Consider the following 16,487-nt stretch of genomic DNA (forward strand, 5'->3'; position numbering starts at 1 on the left):
TCAAGAATCTATGAAACAGGATATATTTTATATTTCAAGAAAATCGAATTAACAACGGCCTTCAATATCAAATAATTAACACAATAATAAATAAAGAAAATAGTTTTATTTTATCTAAAAAGCCTAAGGAGACGTGCTTCTCTAACCCTTGAGCTAAATAATATTGAAAACATTTTATTTCGCTCATCTAGAAACTTTTCAGAAAATTATTTCATTTTAATTATTATTTAAAATCAGTCCTAAAAAAATGTTTTAGTTCATTAAAGCTATTATTAAAGAAAATAGCATTAGAAATGAATACCTAACTGCTATAATGCTCTGTCTTTTTAGAGTTAAGAAAAAAGGAGACAGCAAAATTTAATTTTATAATTTTCAATCGAAATGAATTTTTCAAAATAACGAAATGAATAAATTGTAAAAAATGTCACAAAATAAAACACACCTGTTCAAAATTCACCAAAACATAAAGCAAATTTCTATACAGATCCTAGTTTATTACTAATTTTCCATGGAAATATGGATTTGCATTTTGCGGTTTGATAATAAATTCACAGAAAGGGTATTAACCAATTATCAAACGGTAAGTACATATGTATAGTTACAAGCGTTTGCTGCATTCGCTGCTAACATAAGCAGCGCATAGCTGTTTTTTTTTCTTTTCTTTTTTACGGTACTCAAACTATTTCGCATCAGCTCATCGTATATCTAAATAATCAATTTACCACTGGCCATAATCGTAACCACGAGTTAGCGAGTTTATGTCAGCCAAGCCACCGTAACTACGTGGCTTCGTATAGCATAAATATTATGGGGCACTTCGTATAAAGCAACAGAGTTTCGGAGTTATTCTCTTTTCCCTTTTTTCCCGGACTTGTCTTGGTGTTCCTCTGCCCCACCTTTTCCCAGCTTAACTGGCTTTTCTAAATATCCTATTATTCTATTTTACTTTCATCAACGCTTATCCTGGCTTCCTTCTATTTCAAACTTTATTATACATTGTGCATTGTTCAGTTTTAACTTAAAAATTGTTGCTTTTGATTATGAGGAGCGCATTGTATTCTTTATTTAAATTTAATTTCGTTCTGATATGAAAAATTTTCATGCTCGTTTAGATTAAAGTTTTGTGATATTTTTTAAGTAAATATACCTGAGTAATATAGTCCTGAGACATGAATGAAATATAAAAATACGAAACATTTTAGGGGAAGTTCATACATATGATTCTGTAGATATTTTCTGTGAAGTGGAATATTTGAAAATTATTCAAGACAAGTGTAATCACAATGCATAAAAAGAGATAAGATATTTCATGTTTAGCATAACTCTTAGCCCATTCCATTAATTATAATTATTCAAATTAGTAATTACTAATGTATACCTTCCATTCTATTCTTTTTTACTAATACTTATAGTCATTTTTGTCGTTGATAAATAACATAAAATATGACAATAGCATAAAACATTACTTCTGATATTTCTATTGTAATTGACCATTGAACATTATTTGGTTTAAACATTGGTTGAATATGAATTTAGAAGTATTCGTTCCTTTCCAATTTAAAATCGACTTGGAATGGATACGATAGTTAAAAAGGAATAATAATATTATAATGTACTCACGTTATGCCTTGGTGACCAGGAGTTGCACATAATGGAGGCATCTTCCAATATACGACTCTGGAAAAAGAAAACTTTCAATGTTTAACTGTTTCATTTTCTCCGGTACTTTCATATTATTATATGTATATCAATTTCTTTCGGATATTTTTTTCAATCATGTCTACGAAGCATGAAAATGAAGTTTCATTAATATATTTATTAGTTTTAGAGGCTGATACAATTCTTTATATTTCTGTTTCTTTTTGTGTCAGGTAGGTATATTAACTAAAGTAAAAAAAACACAAATTGATTATATACAATTTTGAATGTCTTTTATTATGTTTCATTACACGGTTAAATGTAAAATAAGATTAAATATCTCCATAGAGTTGTTTATTTTAGTTACTTAGAAACTTAATTATCGTTTGGATTTCGAATAAAGATTCTGGTAATTTAAGGTACAGATCTCATATTTATAGATTGCATTTTTAAAGAATCATAAGCAAATTGCAGTTTCCTGTTCACTGATATTCTAGAAGCGGAAGTGCAAACATAATTGATGTTTTAAAACTCGAAAACATATTTTCACATGAACAATAATTTACAACCAATATTTTGTATAGAATTTATTAAAAAACTTTGTTTATATAAAGCAAAAAAAAAAAAAAGAGTTTTGATAATATAAATTAATATGATAATTTGATGACATAAAACTGTTACAAAATAACACCAATGGAAATATCAAACTGAAGTCTATAACACTGCCTAACGAATCTTAACTTTTCTTTTATGTTCCGATCCCCACTAGATGATTCTTATAGCGTTTTGTACGCTGATTACGAATCTGCAAACCGTTTTGCTCCTACACCTACAGGTTTTGAGAATGTTGATTTTGAAAAAAAAACATATTTTTCAGATTTAAACAAATTTTCTGACGTAATTGTAAAAGATATTGAAATTCTATTTATACTAAAAGATTCTGTAAACTTTCCTGAATACAACGATACCTATCTTTAATACATTATAAGTGTTTAAGTATGTTTAAACGATCATTGAACGCGGAGGGACCTCGATTTGGCACCAACTTTTTAGGATATTTTTCAATTTCTCTGAAAAAGTAGAGGTTCAGCGTAAAATCGTTTTATTTTGAAAAACCACCCGAAGAATGTTGCAATATTGATTTTTTTATCAAGCCAGAAAGCGAAATAGTTCCGCGGGAGACGAAGTACCGACAGTGATGCTCCGCGTCAGGACGGTTGCTAAGCGTCCCGCCTATATTACCGCTTAAAGCAGCTGCATTAGCTGGGACGCCGAGTAACCGTCCTGACGCGGAGCATCACTGTCGGTACTTGGTCTCCCGCGGAGCTATTTCGCTTTCTGGCTTGATAAAAAAATCGATGTTGCAACTTTCTCCGGGTGGTTTTTTAAGGTAAAAATCTGTTCTATCTAGTTTTCAGATTCGTAATCAAACCATCGTATAAAACACTATAAGAATCACCTAGTGGGGATCGGAACACAAAAAAAAGAAGTTAAAATTTGTTGGACAGTGTAATTTACTGTGGATGATTAGGTATATAAACTTTTCACAAATGTTTCTATACTATTTGCCTATACTTGCCACAGAATCGTCTGGCCGTTGTATCGTATCATAATCTGTAGATTTTTTTTTTTATTAACTGATCATCGTTTATTATAACTGGTCACCAATCATTTTGTATTCAAAAAATTAGTGAAACTTTAAACTTCAAGCTTTAAATTTATGTATCATAAGTGCTATTTTGCAATACTATTGTATTATGTCATCAAATCGTATCAGGCTTTGTATATTTCAAAATCAATCACTGTTTGCTGCAATTGGCACCTAGCTATTTTATAATATACTAAGAATATCGATGAAATGTTTATATAATAATTTTCAGTAATTTTAAGCTTCAAATTGATACAGAATGAGTATGATTTTTTTTACGATACTATTGTGTCACTAAAGCTTGTTAGATTTTTGATCTAACAATCTAATATACCTATTGTTCTGTTATTATACATATAAGAAGTCTCATTTTTTTTATTTCATTGATCGTTATAAATTTCAGACAGTAACAACGTATTTCAGTGCATCAAATACAACAGTGATCAACAAAATTTTTATAATACCAGCTGATGATCCATTCAGCGGTTGAACCACAGTTCACCACTGGACAGAAATTCATGCACATCGTACCGGCGCGGCGCGGCGCGGCGCGCTGTATCTGTCAACGAAACTTAATATTCATCTGGCTTGCATATTTTATTCCCAGCAATCGCGTAATTATGTATATTTAAAGCGCGCCGCTAAGATCGACAGAATCGGGCCATCCCGGCGACGCGACGCGACGCCGGCGTCACAAATTAAATGAATCATTTTAGGATTCGTGCAGAACTGGGTAATTCAATCTCGTTCTCATTAAAGTGTCGGCCAATTCTGAGTTCGATCAGTGGCAGTGATTATTATAAGATTCACAACTAACATGAATGATTCATTTTTCTTCAATGATAGTTTTCATTTACCCTTTGACTGCAAAGCGTTTTAAAAGGAAACCATCACTATTTTACGATCCGACGTTGCTAAATTAAAACTTTGCTTTATTCAAAATAAATGAAACATAGTCCTTGATACTCAGTTATTTGATAGGTTGTCGTATGTATGTACATACACAGTCAAAGTGTTCACAGTCAAAGATGTAATTTATAAAGGTTTCGTTATCTTTTTTCTTTTTAAAAAACGTACAATTTTCGTTTCCTGAAAGAGTTTAAAATAAATAGACTGTAATAATTATGGACATGAGCCTTAGCCATTTATGATTTTGAATAGAAAATTATTTTTAGTCGTCAGAAGTGCTTCAATAGCTTTTATTCTTTGGAAATAGATATGCATTGTCCCTTCATACAAACATATCCTGAAAACAAGTTTTGTTATATATTTATTTATTTCCAATATTACATCTTTCTGATGCATATTCGAAACCGGATAAGTGCGTAGTTCACAATGTTGTTCACAATATCTATAGGAAATGGTTGGGATCAAAATGATTGTTTCTCCAATTTTAAACGACGTACCCCTATCAACCGCGCTTTGTGTTCACGCACGTGTATGTAGTACTATGACCGAACCTTTCGCAGTGCATTATCAATCAATGTGCCGATAGGCAAGCATGGACGCCTGTTAGTATGGAGGCACATTGCGTTTGCTTCGCCGGAAGCTGTACACACTGTATCGAGTGTAAATACAAACCTAGGGTAACATCTATGATATGTACGCACAAGTTGCCATAGAGTTGTGTGTGTACATTGTTTTGGATTGATTTAAGCCGTGGCGTGGGTGCGCATTTTTCTTTCTTTAAAGGTTTTGTCTGTTGTTTGTCAATTTAATTTTTCGATAACAATCCAGAATAGTAAATGAAATTTGAAGAAAATTTACAGTTTCGTTAATTAACCGATAACAGTATTTTCAGTAATAATTATTAACAGTACCTACATGGATCAAATCGTAAATTTCTTTCTTCAACTTATACCACTTTCATAATTAGCGGCGTATTGAATTACTAATTAGAAAGGGGAATAGTATTGTTACATCCCAGCGTATTTTTCAAAATTTATTTATTCCTCACAACATTTCACCGACCCTGTGTTCCTCATCAGTGTTTTGCATTTGGATTTCGTTCCCATGTGAGGAGCACAAGGAAGAGTTTTGCGTTGTAAATTTTACAATAGTTAGTGGAATTTCGGTATTTATCCATTTATTTCAAACAGTATTTAGGTATGTATGTATGTATATCCTTCCTTGAAATCGTCGTTGCACTCAACCGAACTGCGTAGTTATAAGAGATAGAAAAACGTCGCGATCCCGAAATTGCATTCTTCGTCGAACAATCGTTGCGAGGTACATGACGTTGAGCCCGTGTGTCGTAGAGAAAGAGTGTCGTGTAAATTCGGGTATCTAATTGCTCGGCAAGTTCTTTGCATCGAAGATAGTGTCGTGAATTATTAGATTATTCGGTTTCGCGGCAAAGACTCACAATCAGACGCACACGTTAAATCTTCGCACATTAAATTCTTCTTCTATCTTTTCTTTTGTTTTATCTTAAAATCGATTTTAAACGTATTAAAGATCCGGTCGCGGTCGTGTTTAATTCGTTAATTCGTATATGTAATTCGTTATATCTCGTAATATCTTAATATCGGCGCGACAACTGTATGTGCAGCAGGCATTTTCATTCTCCTTGTTTTTCAGACTCCAGACAACCACCAGCGAACAACACAAGCATATATTACGTATATAAAATTATAGCATCTATTACGATGAGTTTGTCTATTTCAAATTCTTTCATTGCGACGATCTGGATCTCATAAACAGGTAAAATGGGCAATCTGTAAGACGGTCTCGGTCATGGAAATTTTCTCATTTTGATCGTTCCTTACTATTTTCATCGTTTGATCAGGGACGACCTGCAAGACGTTCGTCTCGGAAGTATTTTCCATTCAGGTCGTTCCCTCGTTCTAACGAAGTTTCGTATTCATAAATATAGTTTTTGCTGATCATTTCTGTTACATCAACATTTACATTGTTTCGCCATCTATTTTCTTTTCGAATTATACAAACGGTTACCATTAAATTATTTCATTCTTTCAAATTACCAAATACTTTCACATATTTCATATTTTTCACGCATATCAACACTATACGATTTCGAAGATGGACCCGTATGGGACCAGAGCATCACCAAACCCGCAGTAGACTAAAAGGTCTACTGTCAAATATTTTAAATTGTTCTAGTCATAGAGAGCGGAGGCACGAACGCGCTCAGACTCGTCATACGCGACTGGGATTGGTGGCAGCGATACCTATTCAACCGCGCAACTAAACACATATTTAATTTCTTTTTTCTTTTTACGTTACGTCGTCGTCTCGCACAGGCGACAGACGTAACAACGACGACGACGACGTAACGTAACAGTATAATAATTTCAAAGTTTTGGTGAAATTTTCAAAATCGGCTTTTAGCTATATGTATTTTCAGTGCGACTACTTCACTGAACAACACTAGATCCACTCCGTTGCAAGCATTTCAATTTTCCAAACCACTTCGAATTCTCGTAGGTACAAGGTACTATCAACGTTACAAGGGTATCTGGATATGTGTAAGGTATTAATGCATTGGTAGCAAATATATAGTGTGTGCACGCACACCAGTTAACGTGCAGGATATGCATCCAGGTTTCGGGAGGAAAATACATTGCCGATTCTCGAGCGAGCAAACAGTCACAGTCGAAACAGTTTGCCCGGCTAATTGATTTTCCTTGGTATCCTCGATTCGGCATAACTGGTGCATGGATGCGGTGCGTCGCATCGCTGCGCTCTACACAACCAGACAAACGCGAGCGCATCCTACAAATCCAATCGGAAACTCCCGTTTGATTATCAGAGAAGCTCTGTGCCCGGCCGATTGTAAATCAACCGCAAAATTCCGTTTCGCAAATTGTGCAGGGCACCGTGGATCGCTCTGCCGATCGATCGACCTATGTATGCATGCATGTTCGAGACGGCTTCCAGGCTCTCTGGATGCATGGAATATTTTGATATAATCAAACTCGTTGCTGGTTCATGGGAAAATATGAAATTATTTGAATTACTTTTTTGTGGATATTTTCACCTGGTTTCGAATATTATGCTCCATTTGTCAAATAACATATTTATTTTAATAACTCTTCATTGTATGAGATTTCCTTTCTAACACCTTTGGTGAACGTTTTAACTTAGCTTTGGAGATAGAATTTCATTTGTTAGAAAGTATATTCTGTTGGATTTATCAGAGAGTATAGAGGCAAAAATAATCTATTATTAGTCTTGGAATGTCTTAATTAATATTCTTCTAAAAATCCTATCATGTTCCCAATTTTTGAACTTTGTTTATAAGAACAGATAAGAGCGTCTGGCACCTCATCGTTCTTCCTCGAAGAGTCAGCCGAGTTGCATCTTTAGCATGTCTAAGGCGTGCTTTCTTTGCGTTATCAAATAAAACTTTATTATAGACACTGTTTTATTAATTAAACCCATATCCATTATTCACCTGTATATTTTTAATACTTTTTCAATGCCTCTTTATTGTCTAATGTTTTCTTTTGTAATTATTTTTTGAAAAGACAATAGTTAAAGATTAAGTCGAAAATGAATTTTCATGAATTGTCAAAGTATTTGTAAGAAAATACACTTGCAGCGGAGAAATTAACAATCTCAACAATTCTTTCAGTAATTTAATAATAATTAAAGAACGTTACAAATTAATAAGCGCAATTCTTAAATATCACTGAAATGTATTAGTGTCGCTTATAATATTGTTATTTATGTGTATATTTATCATACTTTCAATTAAATTCATTACGTTACACATTAGTGTATCATAACCTTTCGTTGTACAATAAATGAACTGTACATTTCATTATTAATGATATTATAAAAGATACAAAGTTAAAAATCTGCAAAATTAAAGAATTTCACTTTAGGTAAGTCTTTCAAATAAACAAACATTCAGTATCACTATTCGTAAAAGTACAGAAATGTATCTCTTGTAATTCAAAATTATGAAAATTATTCCACAAAGGTTTAATAATGTCATAAAAAATAATGAATTATATTTATTAATTTAAAACATCTATTAATTATTAAATTATCAAGCACATTTTTCTTGCAATGTTACTATGCTATTACGTATTCTAATACGTTTTATTTACAATTAGATGAGATGTATATTATTGGCAACAATAGAGAGGGGGAAATAGTAATTGAAATAAAATTTCCTTAGCAGACAACGAAGAAGAAGTATTCAAAAAGCAAGCTTCTTCGAGAAAGTTTGACTGATAATTAACTGAATTTACCGAGGGCCGCGAGTCAAAGTGTGAAGTCGTGTTCCAAGTCTTTCTGCACTTCGACGCTCCACTATGCTGGTTAATAACAAATGAGTTCGTGCTTCGCCCCTTCACTTTTGTTATAATCGGGGACACTTGCTACCTTACAGTTACTGTCTACCATTTTCTATTATTCAGCAGATTCGCTTGAACCGTTCTAAACACCGTTCGGATGTGCTTTTCCTTCTTAATCTTTGACGTTTCGATCTTTGTTGTCATCTCCAGACAGTATTTCTTATACACCTCCATATCTTGTTGTATCACAACAGATGCTCTACAGTGTGAGTATATAGAAACTGTAACATTTTATATTCTTAACAAGTTGATCGCGGACATGGATTTAAATTACTTTTTCGTGAAAAGAAACAATGAGAGCCGTATCAGTTGATCGTGGATCATGTTCGACGATATGTGGAACGTTGAACTATTGTTTTATGTGAAGACTTAAAACTAATTTTTAGAATAATCGTAAGAAATTGCCTAAATCAACAATAAAAGAAAACACCCATAGATTTTAATCACTCTTCGGTGTCTGATGCAATGAAAAGATCTGGATCCTTCCATCGCAACAGATGATTATAGTGGAACGTTATAAACAACAATTAAATTATCTGGCCAAGACACTTCGAAGCTTTTTTGATATACATACATGGTTGAAATGAAGTTACAACTCGACCGCCTCAAAAAATACTAAATGGTAACAGAAAGTAGTATATTCGAAAAGCAAATATTTTGATTGCAACGATGGTATGATAACAGATGTATTTTTTTAAAATAATGCGAGAACTTATTAATGCCAACCGGTCTCCTTGGTTTCTCAAAATGACAAGCTTACAGTTTACTTAATTCTGGCTGGGATAGCTATAAGTTATAAAAACATTATTAGTTTATATAAGAATATCCGATAACTGAGTTTTTCAATCATACCAGACCTGGAGTAGATAGGCAGTCAGGAGAATTTACGTTCACTCGGGTCATTATTATTTCAAATGGAAAATATAGACCTTGGCGAAGCGTGAAGCGTCTAAGAGCCATCTAAAGAGAATTTATGAAATATCGTAATGCAGTATTCTGATTTGCAGACGCTTCTCTTGGTCCCTGACAACTCTTTACTCTGCGATTTTTTTGCTTTTAATGCAGAATACGATTAAGCTATCTGAGAAATATCGTTTCACTTGATTCGTGTTACGAAATGAATTAGGTACATTAATTTTGTGAATTTCTTTTTTTTGTATCGATTATTTAAAGCTCTTTCTTTTGCTATTATTCGAAATAACTAAATCATATTTCTACAAGAACTGTTTTAAACGACTTTTTAATATGATCTTTGCATTTTTAATAAACATGCCAATTTTAATTATACGTAGTACGTACCCAGGTAAATACATAACAAAATACATAATAAAATGTAGACTACTAAAACGTTTGTTTTTAATGAAAACTCAAGAAAACAAAAACAAAAACAAAAAAAGGGAAAACATTTTCCATCGTATAAGAGTAGCACGAGTAGTTCATGAAGCACTTTTAAATGATATACATACATATAGTAGACTCTTGACAACTTTCCACTCGCTAACTCTCCACAGAGGCCTATTACCTTCCATACCAACCTTCATTAATACTAATCACTTGTCCCCAGTACGCCGTTTTTCACGCATGTAATTTGTTCGAGTATTCAATTGTTTTGAAAACATTCCATTATGCTTATCTTCACCTCTTGCCTCTGTGCTACATGTCTTTCCAGCGCAGTATTATACATACGTTAGCTTTGTGGTGGGGGACATTCGGTAGGTTTCCGTTTCCCACAATTTCACCCCCCTACAGCCACAAATACAGAAAATTATCAAGAGTCTATTGTAGTAAAAAAAAAGAAAGTTATCAGTTACGAAAAGTCAGAAAGTCCATTAGATGCCATTTTGGGCTAGAAGCGACTTAAAATAAAATATTCATTAATGGACGATATTAAGCTAATAAACTCAATGATCTATTATTGCAATAATGAACCAGCCATTTTTTAGAAACGCAAACATTTATGTATGTAATTATTTTCATTGAACTGTCAGCTTTAAATTGATATGACATAACTACTATTTGGCTATATATTCCTACTGTTTTCAGTTTTCTGTTTGAAATGAAACAAAGTGCATGGAACTTGTTTAATTCTCCCACGATTGAAGCGCTTTATCTTCGTTCGTGCATGATTAATGATATCATGCTAATTCGATGGTCAATAATACAAGCTACACTGGATTTATTATTCCAATCGATATAAATTCATGCTCTGTAACTGCAACATAATGATTATTATCCATCACGTAACACAGGAAATCTAGCAGGAAAATCGTATTTATTAAATAATGTTATCCGCGTTACCAATCAAGTTTCAACAATTTAAGTCATTTTCCTTGTAACAATCGTTTTCATATTGATACACCCCAATTATGCAGAACAGTCTATTAAAGGTGTTAGCGGATACCATAAGGTACCATCAAAGTACCACTTTCTGTTCGCCCACTGACGAAAGAGATACTCTTTATTGATGCGACATTTCAGTTATCGGGATCGTTTTACGATTATATCAGTTTATAACAGAATGGCAGCAGGTACACGTCATTATACATATACATGCAAATACTACATATATTTACACCACTACGTTTTGGCGTTCGTTCATTTATGACTAAACAATTTTTGTACATATATAAATTAAAATTGGACAAAGTCCCTGAAAATAAAATAAATGTGAAGGTTGTAGATTCAAAAGTGCTAGCTGCAGTCACATTAAAATCAGAATCACATGCATTATTGTTTAAACAAAGGAAGGAAATAAGGACATAAATAAGAAATATTCTGTACCTAAGTGTTTGTAATGGCACTGTTTATTAGATATATTAAAAGCACTTATATGTACTCGTTGATGTAATTAAGTTGAAAATAAGTTGTAATTAAGCATTCATTTCCAATGGCAAAATTAGAAAGGAATTGAACCAAGAGTTATGAAATCTGAACAAAAATAATTTATATCTGAAATAAACATGCTTTTACTTGTATGTTAATTGCATTAAATTTTAATTTCTGTCATATTTATTTCTTTTCTAATAAAGTGAACTATTTATTCACATATACTATAATGATCTTATTTTTTATAATGCATATAATTCTATAATAATTCATGTATACTTGATTATTCAGATTACCATCGGATAAAAAAATTAATATCTAAAAAAGCTACAAACACTTTTCAAATCGTATACAAAAAGATCCAAACCTAACCCCCTAAGCTAGGTTCTGGGCCTGCTGTCACCACTTCCTGTCTATTTCATTTATAAAATGTAATAAAAATGAATTGTTCTGGGTGAGAAGAACACAAAAAAAAAAAATAATAATTCACGATTAGAAGCAAGGATTACAGCGTGCAACGGCACGCTTCGTAAAAGTCGAATTCTTCTAGGCTGCAATAGGGGCTGGCACGGAAGGAATCGATAAATCATGATGATTCGCTTTATGGTATTTACAGTTAAGCCGAAATTGACGGTTGCCAGAGCGTAAAAATCAGTGATTTCGTTATCACTATGTATCGAGGGATAGATACTCTCATTGGCTGCGTGATGTTCCGCCCCCGCAGCCCCGCCAATCAGACCAGCCGCTCACCCTCATCGATCCAAACCATCCACACTATACTCAGCCGCCATGCTCAACTTGCCCATTCCCCTATTCTTCGCCAACCATGTACCGATCTGGACTTAAGACTCTATGACAAAACAGAACTCTATCTACACCAGAAATTATTGTTCATCAATTTTCAAACTGATTAACCAATGTATTTTGACACCATGCCAGAAAGAAAATTCTTTCCAGGAACGGTTTTCTTTGATTATTTATGGGTTAGACCAACTTTTTGAATTGTTACCTAACTACAGCTCTGCAGCTATGTGATTCTTGTAGCTACTGAGCGAAGTTAGTGATCTTTCTCCATGAAAATTAGTGATCAACTGCAGATCCGAGCACTGATTATACATCTATCGTTTTATCATTCTAATATAATTTCTATTTAGAAAATTAATTAATTATGATAAATATTATCTTGTATTTTATAATTTGCCCATGGTACTATCAATATACATAGGTACTCTTTAAATCTTTTTCAAATTATGAAGGCTGTAGCAAGCTTTAAGCCTTTAAATTAAACATGTTTTAACGTGTGTTGATGTAATTACTTGAAAATTTACGTAATTCTGTACTATGTCTACAATATTTTAAGTGTTGCAAAGCAATCTTATTTGTAAAATGTTAAACTATTACTTCAATTAAGTAATGACCCCCAAAAATCATTTCTGGAACTAAATCTGAAAATACAAATAAGAGTTAATTATTTCTTTTTATCTGAACTAAAGTGTTGTATCTTCTACTGCAAAGGAATATTATACGATATCAATTTATTTTAATTAAATATTGTAACCAACTTTAGTAAAAAGTTTTCATAGTTTCATAGTTTATTTAAATTGAGACTTGATTTAAAATTAGTTCTTTTTATAAATAACATCTCCCAACATTATTAATTGCATGTATTATTAAATTTTGTAGTTAAAGTTGTTTTTTAAATAAATCTGAAATTATCCTTTTACACGTGTTTTATAATTAAAACAATTTATTGTCGATTACGTTGCGCTTAATGTGACATTTGCGTTATGGTTTCCAAGTGCAATGAATTGTTCTTAAGTATGATGGAGCGGTATTCTTGCGTAATCGTTTCTCATCCATCATGAGAAGTAGACAAGAACGGGTGTAGATTTCCCAGACGGAAGGATAAATTTTGCTGTCGATCGAATACTTATTACGTGCTTCATAATTGAATGTTTCGAAAGCAATAAAAGCAACGCGATATCTTCTCATTAAAATTTGTTTATTACTAGGATTGTATTTGTATTAATTATGCTTGTTATATAATAGAGAGCCACTACTGATTAAAAGGATGTCAAGACGTTAATAGGTATTCTGACAAAGAGTAGTTATGTACAGAGAGTAACAAAGTTAAACATTTTTTTATTTATTACAATGATAAATAATGTTTTAATTTACAATATAGGAAAACAAGTTTCAAAATCGTAAGCGATGGAAAAGTTATTTCTAAATTAATTTGTAAATATCATTTTAATGTAAATTATTTTCCTTTTCAATTGATTTATCTGTGAAATAATATGTTATTGAAATAATAATTAATAATTTAGATAGGTGCAGTAGTGTAAAAGAAATGACTCGCCGTCAAAATCAGTATTTCAATATTTCTTCTTCCATGATAAATTTTCAACTTAAGCTTTAAAAGTCTTATTTTGATAGTTTCTGATAGAGTTAGTTATGTTTTTATTAAGATTTTGCAATATTTCATATTGGATGCACCTATTTTAATTGCGTTTGAAATAAGTGAAACTTTATTTCGATAGTACCTATACACGTTTGCTAAAAAGTACGTGATAGGTACTTGAAGGAGTACACGACAAGATACTATCTAATCATCAAACGTGATTATTTATGTTAGTTCTATCTAGTTAACACGCAGACTCGTCATTACTGCGGCCACGGTAACGACCTTATATGGTGATGGTAGGGTTCCACTAATGGTGGTCCGCTTCTAACCTACTTGTCAACCCCGTACACCTATACAACCCCGTCTACTTACTCCATCACCCTCACCGTCAAATTCTCTTTTCTTTCTATCCTTCTTTCATTTACCTGCTTACTTTTTGTTTCTCTATTTTCTTGCTTTTACACTCTGTCCATTTTTAGTATGCCTATCTTATTTTTACCCTTACCACTATCTTCCTTGTATTGTTTATGTTCTATCATTCTTGGTTTAATGGTTTATAATTAAAAAATTTTTTAATAAAATTCTGTAAAATTATCTATAGGAATATGCAGTAGAAAAGTAGAGGTTCTATTTAAAAAATTAGGAGGTGGTCTCAGTATGATCCTCATAAAGAAAAATTAGACATGAGGTTAATGAAGGGTTTATGTAGTTATTTTCTTCTTACTTTAAGCTTCAAATGAATGTTGCACAAGTGGTGTTTTGCAATATTTTTATGTTCTATTCCAAAGTTTATTTATTTTATTATATTATATAATAGAACCTAATACTTTAGTGGAACAAACCCTTTGAGTTATAATATTATAATAATTTACATTTAAAAAAATTATAAGACCCATAAAAAATACCTAAATACCTATATATAGTATATCCATTCAATAGTTGAGATTCAACTTATTGTTAGTAATAGAATCGAAATCTCAAGCCTTGAAAAAAAGTGAAGCCAAAGTTTACAGAGTAGGAATTTTCCAATACTCCGAAATTAAATTAGATTAAATCAGTTCTTAATACTTCTAAATTATATCTGTAAAAAAATATTAATATGATCTGTTTCGAACACAGTACTTCTTTATACTCAAAACTATCCGTCATTTCTCTGGATTATCGCACTTTTATTCGTCTTTATTCCTTTTAAATCAAACTAATAATGGCCGATGCAGAGAAACCTTCATCTGATTTTCATTCCGAATTTCATGCTCGACATTTCACGTCATTTTAGTTAGCTGAAACGTCACGGGCTCCGTTTTTCATTTTCATTGCTCTGCTGCAACGTTCTTCAACGATGCGATGGTTCAGCTACAACGTCAGAAACTACTTTTCGGATCTCGTTTGCAAGAGGCAATTATTAAATTAAAATATAATCTTCCGACCACAGTTTTCACTTCATTGCAAATAAATTAACCCTTCGTATGCTATGCCGGAGTCACTTGTGACTCGTCGCGTCGGTTGAAAGCGATCACGCAAGCAATAACGAAACAGTGGCGTGCGTAGCCAAGTGACGATCGCCGACGGATATCCCATCATAAAACTAATAAAACATACAATGCAGAAGCAAACGACGCAAACTTCTCAGTTCCATAACTAAATAGAATCACTATAATTTTTCTCACAATTCAGAAAATTTTCATTTTCCCGTGATCCACAACGAAAATCCTAACGTAATATAAAATTAATCATTTTGTAATATTATATTGATGAAATTCTCGATCTCGGGTGATCGTTTGTTTGGTATAGGTCGATGTGGTTCTTGAGCATTCTCGAGCGACCGCTACATGTATTAATGAAATATCGGTGTGAGTCAAAAGTGACTCCGGCACAGGCATAGAAATCGCAGTAGTAATTGTATCTTCACTGCTAAACATCTTGCGTTTTTACCGTGTGCGACGTTGATTTTTTTGTGAATTCACTAAAAATCCAGTAATATTTTCGTTTTTTTTTTTTTTTTCTTTTTTCTTTAAAAGAGAATACGAAAGCATTTGAATCGTGTAACGATTTTATTACAATTTATTTACAGTGGCCCACAAAAGTATGCGTCTATGCTTTGAAACAGAATGACCTTTTCAACATTGAACCAAAAGACTTGAGATTTTTTAAAAAGCTAGATGAATTATTGCTTTCAATATTTGGGAAAGATTACAATTGTCTAAAATCGTGAAAAGATCAGCGAAGGTGGCTTTTTACAAATCTTTTACCTAAATTTGTAATGAAAATTTATTCATTACAGATAGAAAATTTTTTCTAAACTTAAGTAAGTTACATGCATACTTAAAATTTCATTAAAAAATATTTTCATTTTTTTTCCCTTAACATTAAATTTAAATTTGGTGACTAAAAACCCTTATATAATATTTTAGGATGAAAATATGCAGTTTTAATTTTCTGTTCTTTAAAGGTAAAATTAAATATTTGTTCAATGTGATAAAGCAATTTAAGTAGACGATTAATTACATATGAAAAGTGGAAAATTTCTAATTGTTCTTAAAATTTCTATTTAATTGCATAATATTTAAATATAATTGTCTCGTAACGGCCAATGTTATAACTCATCGATCGCATTAAAGGTTATGTTTTGAAAAAAGAAAAAACG

At 32.2% G+C, this 16,487-nt stretch overlaps 1 protein-coding gene across 2 annotated transcripts in view; it reads right to left on the reverse strand.

Annotated features, from left to right (window-relative positions):
- acj6 (abnormal chemosensory protein 6) overlaps window positions 1-16,487 on the reverse strand; it is a 71,564-nt gene that overhangs the window by 25,166 nt on the left and 29,911 nt on the right. For both annotated transcript variants that reach the window (XM_034338275.2, XM_034338274.2), the window contains exon 2: window positions 1,621-1,677. In XM_034338275.2, the coding sequence (XP_034194166.1) occupies window positions 1,621-1,677 (57 nt within the window). The remainder of the gene's footprint in view (window positions 1-1,620; window positions 1,678-16,487) is intronic.

The sequence above is a fragment of the Osmia lignaria genome, chromosome 14 (assembly GCF_051020975.1).
Source record: "Osmia lignaria lignaria isolate PbOS001 chromosome 14, iyOsmLign1, whole genome shotgun sequence".
In the NCBI taxonomy this organism is placed as follows: domain Eukaryota; kingdom Metazoa; phylum Arthropoda; class Insecta; order Hymenoptera; family Megachilidae; genus Osmia; species Osmia lignaria.